General features: G+C 42.5%; 1 protein-coding gene across 1 annotated transcript; it reads left to right on the forward strand.

The window, feature by feature from the left end:
• Positions 1-6,841: 6,841 nt before the first annotated feature.
• Positions 6,842-9,756, forward strand: si:ch1073-126c3.2 (uncharacterized protein LOC555816 homolog). Its single transcript, XM_061690804.1, has 7 exons — positions 6,842-6,913; positions 7,188-7,252; positions 7,338-7,420; positions 8,141-8,249; positions 9,127-9,239; positions 9,309-9,423; positions 9,580-9,756. The coding sequence occupies exons 2-7, from the start codon at positions 7,210-7,212 to the stop codon at positions 9,753-9,755; spliced, it is 639 nt and encodes a 212-aa protein (XP_061546788.1). The 5' UTR covers positions 6,842-6,913; positions 7,188-7,209; the 3' UTR covers position 9,756.
• The last annotated feature ends 879 nt before the right edge of the window (positions 9,757-10,635 follow it).

Below are 10,635 nucleotides of genomic sequence, written 5' to 3' on the forward strand. Positions count from 1 at the left end.
ACACGGGAAGAAGAAAAAAAGGAAGACAGATGTAGACGCGTGTGACTGTTTTGATTTTGTAGTCATGGAAATAATACATTTAGTCACACTCATGCATGATATGCTGCTTGCGGCTATGTTTAGCTTAAATAAATAAGGAAAAAAGTAAGAAAGAAAATATTTGTGGACGTGGATAGTCGAACATTAATTTCATGGAATTAAGATCATTTAGTCAAGACAATGCATGATATGCTGCCTGCCGTTATGCCTTGACTAACTCCGGAAGAAGAAAAAGACATTGAACTTGTGGATGAATAAATTCATACATTGATGTCACAGAAATAGCTCAGTTAGTCAAGCTGGTGCATGATATGCAGCTCACTGCTCAATGCTTCACTGATCTCAGAAGGAAAACTAAGACATCAGATTCTGTTGTCTGGATAGTCGTACTATGCTGTTATGGAAATATGGTTATGGTTCTTTACTCAAGATACTGCATGACATGCTGCTTGTTGCTATGCCTTTGGTTATCCCAGGACGAATATTTGCATTGATATCATGGTAAATTCGTCTTTAGTCACAACAGTGCATGATATACTGCCTGCTGGCATGCTCACCTTAGGAAGATTAAAAACTAAGACAATCAGCTGGTAGATGCCTGAATAGTCGTGGACTTAAGTTGTCATAGCTTAAACAGTCAAGATTGTACATGATATGCTGCTGACAAAGTCACGCAACTCTGGAAGAAGAAAAAAGAAGACATTGGTGTGTGGATAGTTGCACACTGATGATGTCATCGGAAATATGCTTCTGAGTCAAGACAGTGCATGATATGCTGCTTGAGGTCATGCTTCACTGAGACTATTGATGTGTAGCTATTCCTACATCGCTATTGTTGTCATGGAAATAAGACGATTTAGTCCAGACAATACATTATATGCTGCTTACTCCTTTCCTAACTCAGGAAGAAGAAATACGAAGGCATTGAACTCATACACGTGTGGCTAGTTTTTAACTGATGTCCTTGTCATAGATATAAGATTCTTTAGTCAAAGAAGTGCATGTTATGCTGCTTGCTTGCTGACATATTCACTTAAGAACATAGAAGACATAGGACTGGTGGACGAGCGTATAGTTGTGAATTGACGTTTTTGTAACAGAAAGGCGATGCTTTAGTCAAAACGTACGATATGCATCAATAATAGAATGACGCATGTAGTAATAATGATAGAAGACTGCAGCAGCTTGAAATAGAAAGTCAAGTAGGTGGCGGAGGCTCGCACATCGCGTAGGGAATAAGGCGACGAGGACAGGTGATAAACAAGAGCACGCTAAGCCATTTGCAGCGCGTAAATATTTGATCAATTAATAGCTTCCGCCATCTGCTGTGCACTTGTGATGACGAGGTTCTCGTAACTCACCGCAGACTCATCTGGATTATTTAGTCCAAACCATTAATGTTGTACACAATCCATTTTGAGATGCCTCTGGATTTCTTTTTTTTTCCCATAGGAAATAATGGGAATAATCCATTCTTGGGGCAAACTGTCGCCAGTCTTACAAAAGTAGAATTTAAAGGAGATGAGGTTTGCAAACTTTTGTGCCTAATTTGATTTTTGAAAGGGATAAATGGGGCAAGCCATTCGTAGATTAGATTTTTTAAAAATGTTTTTAAAATGAATATGTAAAATACATTGTATGTCTAAATTGTGTTCTTTGATTTAATTAACCAATGACTGAATAAAAATAAACAATACTCTGTATGCAATTTTTTTATTTTAGAAATATACTTTATTTACAATAAATAAATTTAATTATTTAATGAGAAATTAATAAAAACAAATAAAAAATGGATATGTGTAAAAATGTATACAATTAACTTAATTAAAATAATTTTTTTGCTTATTTAGATTATTATAATTATATTATACAGATGGGCCAGGTCATTCTTTGATAAATTAAAAAACAGGTAAATTCTATATGTACAGTATTTAATAACCCATGCAAACAAAATGCATAATATGTCTTTGTTAAAGTACAAACCTGCTCTTAATTTGTGGTTTATGAGGCCTGACGTTGTCCCACCTGCACACTCACATCCTGGGTAATTAATGAGAGTAAAGCAGTAAAGTACGTTCTGCGGCTTCCCGCCACGCTGAGGCCGTTTGATGGCTCACGGCGGGAGAGCCGAGCGATGTTGCGAATTAAAAGGCTGTTTGACTTCGTTCCGTCCGACGCAATTTTCACACGAATCCCACAAAAGCTCTGAGTGGGGCTGTAAAATGTGTTTACGACACCGACAAATGCACAAAAGTAATTACAACAAGCTAATACGTGTTATTAGCCATTTCTAAACCAGGCCGGCTGGCTCGCTAGCCTTGCATGTTCCAGAATGCTAATGAGGCCGCCAATGAGGTAGGGCTAATCCCAGATTGGCAGTCAATTCATTTTTACTTGTATATGAAATCCGTTTTCCTCAAATTAGCTGGTGCAAATAGTTCTCAAGCACGAGTGGCCAGTATAAGTCAACAATATGCAAATAGTGCAGAGTGACGAGAATACTACAGTGAGTGCACGAATAATGTAGTAGTGTCTTAAAAGAGATGTCCAAAATTGACAGCATGTTACAATGGAATTGTAAGTTAACTGTTTAAGCAAGATTGCAAGAAGGAAGAAGCTGTTGGAATGTTTACTGGTTTTGGTTCGCATTGTTCGATAGCGCCTACCGGAGGGAAGGAGCTGGAAGTGGTGGTGACCAGGATGTGGAGCATCCAAGAGGATTTTGCATACCCTTGTCTTAGTTCTGGTAGTGTTCAAGTCCTCAAGGGTGGGTAGGTGGGTACAGACCTTTTTTTCGGCAGTCCTGACTGTCCGTTGCAATCAGAGTTTGTCCTTTTTTGTGGTAGCACCAAACCAGACTGTGATGGAAGAACCGGACCGATTCGATGACCGCTGTGTAGAACTGCCTCAACAGGAACGTGGCAGGCCGTGCTTCCTCAGAAGCCGCAGGAAGTACATCCCCTGCTGTGCTTTTTTGATGTTGGTCTCCCACTTCAGGTCCGAGAGAACTGTGATTCCCAGAAACTTGAAGGTCTCGACAGTTGACACAGGGCAGTTGGACAGCGTGAGGGGCAGTTGTGGCGAAGGATGCTTCTTGAAGTGTCATTTTCAAATCTGCAGTAGGTGTTGTTCAAGTTGTCAGCCAGTCCTTTGGGGGGGGGATGGTCGTTTGTAGTTAGTTAGCGATTTTAGACCATGGCAGACTGACTTAGAGTCACTAGCAGTAAACTGTTTTTCCAGCTTTTCTGCATAATTTCTCTTGCCGATGTTAATTTCCTTCGTCAGCTGGTTCATGGCCCGATTCTAAAGGGCCTTGTCCCCACTCCGATAGGCGTCCTCGTGGTTGACGTTTGGCAGTGAACCACGGGTGTAAAAATGTAATTGTTGGTACACACACACACATCTTCACAGAAACTGATATAGAATGTGACACTGTCCGTGTATTCATCCAGGCTTCCAGTTGAATTTTCAAGGACATTCCAATCTGTGCAGTCCAAAAAGTCTTAAGGTTTGCTGTGGTGTCCTTGAGCAAGACACTGATACCCTGAAATACTCCCCGGGCACTTCAGCTGACCCTGCTCCAGTGTGTTCCACTAACGTGTTTGCTGTGATGGGTAAAATGCAGAGAACAAATTTCGTGTGCATGCATGCATGTTCATGACAATAAAAGGTGATTCTTCCTCTTCTTTTTCTTCTTCATTGGTCCACTTCACTGTTTTCACTACAGGCTTCACATATTTAGGTTTGTGCCTGTATGTTGGTATTAAGTAACTTAAAGAGTGATCCGACGAGCCTAGCGCTGCACGGGGAATAACATGGTATGAGTCTTTTAGCGTGTTACAGGAGTGGTCTAGAATGTTGTTTTCCCTGATGGGACAGTCAATGTGCTGCTTGTATTTAGGGAGTTCTCAAAGCAAAGTTGACCCATAACGCCTGAGCTGCTAATAATTTTTGCTTTTGTGTCACTTCAAACTATAAAACAACAAAAACAAGACTGTGAACGGGCTTTTGATGGCTTAACAATCATTTATGTACCGATATACAACCATGCAGCGGCATCATCTTTTCTCAGAATGGCGACACACACTTTCTGCTACCAACCGCAGCACACACTCAACTATTTTAGATCGTACATATATGCAACTCTGTTGGAGTTTCAGGTACGTAAACCTGTCCGACATCCAACATGATGGCATTTATTTCCTTCATAATCAACGTGTCAAGCCGAAATCCACCGCCTAATCTTTACGTTCTACTCGAAAACTATGCTGATCTCAAATCCAAAGTGATGTAATCCCGCCATCTACAGGAAGAAGTCAGTCATGGCTTACAAAAACCTGAATTTCACAGAAGTTCCGGCCGGGCAAACCATCTTCCACGCTGACCTGTTGAAAAAAGTACTTGATGAATATACAGACCCTGTCCAAAAAAATTGAATATCATGGAAAAGTTTATTTATTTCCATAATTCCATTCAAAAAGTTAAACTATCATAGATTATAGATTCAGGGCCCACAATTTAAACAATTTCAAGTATTTATTTGTTTGTAAATTTGAATACTGTGAAGAAATTTGCCCAACTTTTGCAGGCCATGAAGGTTTTAAACCGAGTGTCACACACTAATCATCGACTAAACTCAAAGCACCTGCACAGGTTTCCCCAGGTGTCATTAAATTGCTTCAGTTTGTTTCAATTGTCTCAGTTGGGTTCAATATAGGGAAGACTACAGATTTGACAACTGGGCAGAAGACCATCATTAATACCCACGCCATAGGATGGGTAAGCCACAAAAGTTCATAGCTAAGGAGGCTGGCTGTTCACACAGTGCTGTGTCCAAACATATCAATGGAAGGACAAAATGTGGCAGGAGAAGATGCACCAGCAAAAGAGATGACCCCGGGCTTCAACGGATTAGCAAACAGAAAAGATTCAAGAATCGAGCAGAGATCCAGAAAGAGTGGAATGAGGAGGGAGTCACAGCTTCCAAAACCACCACATTCAGACGACTGTCGGGTTCCTCGGGTCGAGCCGCTTCTGAGCCCGAGCCGACGTAGGAAGCGTCTCAACTGGGCCGAGGAGAAGAAGGACCGGACTGGAGGCCAGCGGTCCGAGGTCGTCTTTTCCCATGAAAGTAAAGTATGCTTTTCATTCGGGAATCAAGGTCCAAGGGTTTGGAGGAAGACGGCTGAAGAACAGAACCCAACCTGCTTGAGGTCCATTGTGAAATATCCACAGTGAGTCATGATTTGGGGTTCAATGTCCAGTCCAGGTGTTGGTCAAATCCAAGGTCACTGCAACAGTGTACCAAAATGTTTTAGAGGACTTGATGATTCCCTCTGCTGAGGATCTGTACGGAGATGCAGATTTCATCTTCCAGCAGGACCTGGCCCCTGCCCATGCCATCACAGCGCTTGACTGGCCAGCCAACTCGCCCGATCTAAACCCCATTGAGAATCGATGGGATATTATCAAGAGCCCAAAACGGAAGCCCAAATTATGTAACAATTGTTTAAATTGTGGGCCCTGAATTTATAATCTATGAAAGTTTAACTTTTTGAATGGAATTATGGAAATAAACTTTTCCATGATATACATTTTTTTTGGAAAGGGTCTGTGTACGTCGGTGGCAGTAAACAGTTGAATTCCAGTTGATGAATAAAAACGTCCAAGGCAGTCAATGAGTTCATCTGTTCCAGAACCAAGAAAACCACACACACACACACACAAAGCGTATGTGTCTTTAAAAAGACAAAATGTACTGCAATTGCAATCACTTAATGGCTCACTGATAAGCACAATATATGAGAACACACATGCCAGTCAACTAACAGCGTTGGGTGTATCTGCCATATCACAGCATGCACAGCTTCACTCTGATTTGACAGGATGAAAGTGGTGGAAAAACACACACGCCAGCACAAAGCGGGAGAGACGAAACGCAAAGGCAAAGAGTTCAACGGCGGCACACTGAAAACGACTGACAAGTCTCCGGGGCAGCTGGAATCAAAGGCAAAGAGACAATTGTGCGCGTTAACGAGCTCAATCATTTCTGCTAAAAGCTTCAATTATTCATGCGGCTGCTGATTGTCACACATCCATAATGGATCACATCACCTTCTATTATTCACGCGCTTGGCGGCGCGATGTTTGCTTTCGTGCTGACATATGGCGTTAACGCTGCAGACTCACTCACTGAGTGGCGGTAGCCTGCCTGTGCTCATAGCGTGGCCTAACAGCACCGCCATCAGGACAGACATCGCCAGAAGCCCCGACCAGGAATTTCAAGAAGAACAGTGCGCATTCCGGTCCGCAAATTCCATTTTCAGGCTGAATGAAGACCTTCTTCGGGAGCTTGGCATTTTTGACAGGCCCAGGAAACGGGCTCGGCATAGATCAATCACAATCGTCTTTGCATCTCCAAAGTTGTGTGTTGATTATATTTGACTTTAATTTAATCCTAAAGACGGTTCATTTGTGACACGCGTCAATGGTGTCATGTCATTGTTAATGGAATGAAATGACGTCATTGAGGAATGATGGTCTCAATTCCCCCAAACATTCCTACCTCATCCCGCCTTGTTCCTCTGTTAATATCCGCATCTCCTCGATGGAATTTCTGGTGGGAGGAGCTAGGAAGTAGCAAAGGAGAAATGAGACGAGCCCCATGTGTTTGTGTTTTTCCAGTCGTTATGGTGACCGTCGGTGAGCGCGGCACCTGCTTCCCATTGTCATCAGCTGAGTAGGTTCATCCTGGAATGGTCTGAAATGTCAGCCCCTGCAGCCAATTTCAGGTGGCAACATAACATTTGGTGGACATCTATCAAACCTAACAAAAAGCTATACTTGAAAATACTCTACTAAAATTTGCAACAAGGTAGGTGTGGTGCGTTGCCTTATCAACCTGATAAATGTTCAGATTACCTTGGAATGTAGTTCCAATGCAGAACAAAAGGTACCAAGAACCAATTGTTTCTGCTAATTTTGCCAATTAAGAAGAATCTTCATTTCATTTCCATGCTGCATGGGTAAAAGTGATCATGAACTAGCTGTTTTGAAATAAACGTTGACTTCACTATTGACCAATTCTGTAAACTTTGCTCCCTAAGGCTGAGTCAACAAATTCACTGCCTCTGTTTGGTGTGTTTTAGTTGTGCTGGACAACATACAAAGATGGCACTTACAGGAATATTGGCTTATCTCTGCTTGCTAGCAGGTAATGTTAGCAGCAAGAGATGTGTATTTCAATGTTTACGATGAGACAATGTCTTCTTTTTTTCCCCCCCTTTTTCTTCTGGTAGTGTTTCCATACTCTCAACAGGGTGACGTTGAAATGAAGAACTGCAGCTCTCAGTTGCTGGAGGACCTAACTTCTGATCTCGAGGTATTTCTAAGGTCCAGCGCATGATGTCTAACAAGTTCAAGGATCTTTTTGTTCTTGGTACTCGTAGGTCCTCCGACGATAGGAAATGGGATGCATAAATGTTTCGACCATGGGAAATTATTCTGTCGATGTTTAAAAGTGAAAAATCTGATTATTTTAAGTTTATAAACCCCAACCAAATGTTATTGAATCTTTCGTAAGCACTAACCCTGACTCGAATTATTGAGACAACTCTTCCCGTGGCCCAAAATCTCCTCGTTCCGGTGGTGCCATGCACCCGAATCTAAAATTATGAAGCTACTGTTTGGACTTGGTGGCACGGTGGGCGACTGGTTAGAGCGTCTGCCTCACAGTTCTGAGCTCTGGGGTTCAATCCCAGACCCCGCCTTTGTGGAGTTTGCATGTTCTCCCCGTGCCTGCGTGGGTTTTCTCCGGGCACTCCGTTTTCCGCCCACATCCCAAAAACATGCGTGGTAGGTTAACTGAAGACTCCAAATTGCCCGTAGGTGTGAATGTGAGTGCGAATGGCTGGTTGTTTATATGTGCCCTGCGATTGGCTGGCAACCAGTTCATGGTGTTCCTGCCCGATGATAGCAGGGATTGGCTCCAGCACTCCCGCGACCCTTGTGATGATAAGCGGCTCAGAAAATGGATGGATGGATGTTTGGACTTGTACTCAAAAACGGCACGTTAAAATGTGTTCCTGGTATGATACACCAGGTGGCAGTAGAGTGCAGCATAAAGCAGAATTGGACCCCACAGCAGAGGGCGACCTTGCTGGTCTACATGAGGAATCTGACTGAGGTGCTGCACACACAACAGCTGAGAGGTAAAAAGATCAAACTACTTCTTAAAAGAACATTTTGGACAATTAATCCCATGTTTAAATGATCTATAGAGCGTCCACAAAGTACAAATGGCTCAATTATTTGCTTTGTCAACAGTATTGGTACTGCATAAACGGATTTCAATAAATTGGAGTGACGAAATGTGCCAAATAAGAATCATTACATTTGTTAGTGCAGTTCTGGATAAGAGGTGAGAAATCGACATTTATCTTATGGTTAAATAGTAAAAATGTCACAGTCGTGATGTCACGTGAGACGTTACCATTCTGAACAAAGGAGTAAGTCTACAAGTGATGTTGCTTTTTCTTTGGTTATTTTATGCATTTCCTGCAGATGCAACCAGAGAAAAGGGAAATGGAGCTCAGTGCAAGACAGAAAAGTATCACACTGCTAAGTACCACACAATTCATAATATTCACTCATTTTAGCAACTTAATGTTACAATAATCAGAATCAGAATCATCTTTATTTGCCTCTACTACGACAACAGACAGTCAATATACAATATTACAGTCTGCTCGATGGGCAGCGCGCTGGTTAGTGGTTTAAGCGTCTGTCTTACATTTTGGGGGTTCGAATCTCAGCTACAGGTTTTTTTTTTCCCTCCCACATTCCCAAAAGCATGTTAGCTTCCCTTACAGTAATACTAAATTGTCCATAGGTGCAAGTGTGAATGCTTGTCTGTGTGCCCTGATATTGACTGGCCACCAGATTCTAATGAGGTCTCGTGCTGTTGAAAATGGATGAACACTCTCCTCACCATCCAATAAACTGACTAGAAATCCTCTGTGACATTATTTGCACACGTAAAACAATGTTTGAAAATCCTGACTTGTCAAAAGTGCCGTTTACATTCAGAATGCCAAGGAGCTGAGCCCGTGAAATGCCCGGAGCCCGAGGTTCCTGAAAACGGAGGCTTGGTGTGCGCCACCGTGGCTAACGCTCGCTACTGCAAACCCATGTGCAACCATGTAAGCGTCACACATCAGGGGGAGGAGAAGTGGGTGAAGTTGACATGACGAGCTTGTCTCCTCCCGCAGGGTTACGACTTTGCCTTCCTGAGGAGAAGTCGAGTGTTTGACGAGTGTAGCGCGGCGACAGGTTACAAGTGGAACAGTCAGTACGTAGGTGGAAACAAGCTGGCTTTTTGTAACGGTGGGTGAAAGAGTGGAAGGACTTTTTAGGACGTTTTCACAGTGCACCACGTGTAGTTGTCACCAACCCAGTCTTGAATTCTGCTACTACACTATACTAATAACTAAACTACTCTATTAATACTGCCACTCTTTGTCGCGTCTCTGCTGCCTCTAGAAGCGACTCAAGTGGTGGGGCCCGAGACGGCGTACTTTGCCAAAGACGAGGACTGCCTGACCACCAAGCGGATCGAACAAACGAAGAGCGACATCCTTCAAGACTTCACAGAGGAGCTCAAGCATCACGACGGCGTAAACGGAGACATCGAGTCACTGTGCCTGGTGTGTGGATAAATTCAAACCCAGTGCACAAGGAACTTTGTGGAAATCAAATGTTCACTTTTAAACTTTGGGCAATTTGGCCTCTGAATAAAACAATACTTGTTACAAAGCGCAAATGAGTTTCAAATCACTTAATCAATGTGACTAATTCTATTGAAATAGTTGCATGTCTGGAGTACCTGTTCACCTGTCAAGTGTGATAGTAAAAAAAAAAACTTGTTTGTGTCAGAGTGAAGCTCCTCACTTCTGACCAACTGTGATGTCACATTTTGGCTACATAAAACCTGGGCCCACACTGAGTTTCTCCACCCATGACGTGGCAGCAGAAGGTCAGCAGAACAGACGGCCTCTACTTGCTCCCTCGGTGAAGCTGTTGACCCCATTTGTCAATTCGTGCGTGTAGGATGTGTCCGTGCACGTGGCACATGTGCACACTAGGTATGAAGTGAATTGCCTTCACCAATGAAAATGCTAGCTTTTTGACACCCCACACAGAACTAATCAGAATCTCATAAGCTCCACCCCGGGATGTCATGGTAAGGAAAGCCAACGTATATGTCTCTCATTTCAATGAGACAGGATAGCCTCCTCAAAACGAGCTAATGATGTTGGTTGTAAACTATGATTCTTAATCCTTGGGGTATTTTGATAAAAGCATTTCACTGGCATGCTATTACGACACCTGCAAACTGTTTTAAATTGTGAAAAAAAGGTAGATTTGTGTAATTGGAGAAAAAAGTCCCGGATTGTGCTCCATCTAACATCAACTGTAGAAGTTTAATTATAACAAGTTGACAAACTGAGCTGAACTAACCTTCCCAATAACAAGTTGACAAACTGAGCTGAACTAACCTTCCCATTTTTTTCTTTAACAGTAAACAATAATTACATT

This window comes from Phycodurus eques, chromosome 11 (assembly GCF_024500275.1).
Source record: "Phycodurus eques isolate BA_2022a chromosome 11, UOR_Pequ_1.1, whole genome shotgun sequence".
NCBI lineage: Eukaryota > Metazoa > Chordata > Actinopteri > Syngnathiformes > Syngnathidae > Phycodurus > Phycodurus eques.

Bases quoted from the DNA above. Each gene is read 5' to 3' on its own strand.
- si:ch1073-126c3.2 (XM_061690804.1), top strand. From the start codon at position 7,210: ATGGCACTTACAGGAATATTGGCTTATCTCTGCTTGCTAGCAG. The intron at 8,250-9,126 runs GTAAAAAGATCA...GTTTACATTCAG, and splicing joins GCACACACAACAGCTGAGAG to AATGCCAAGGAGCTGAGCCC. The intron at 9,240-9,308 runs GTAAGCGTCACA...CTCCTCCCGCAG, and splicing joins GCAAACCCATGTGCAACCAT to GGTTACGACTTTGCCTTCCT.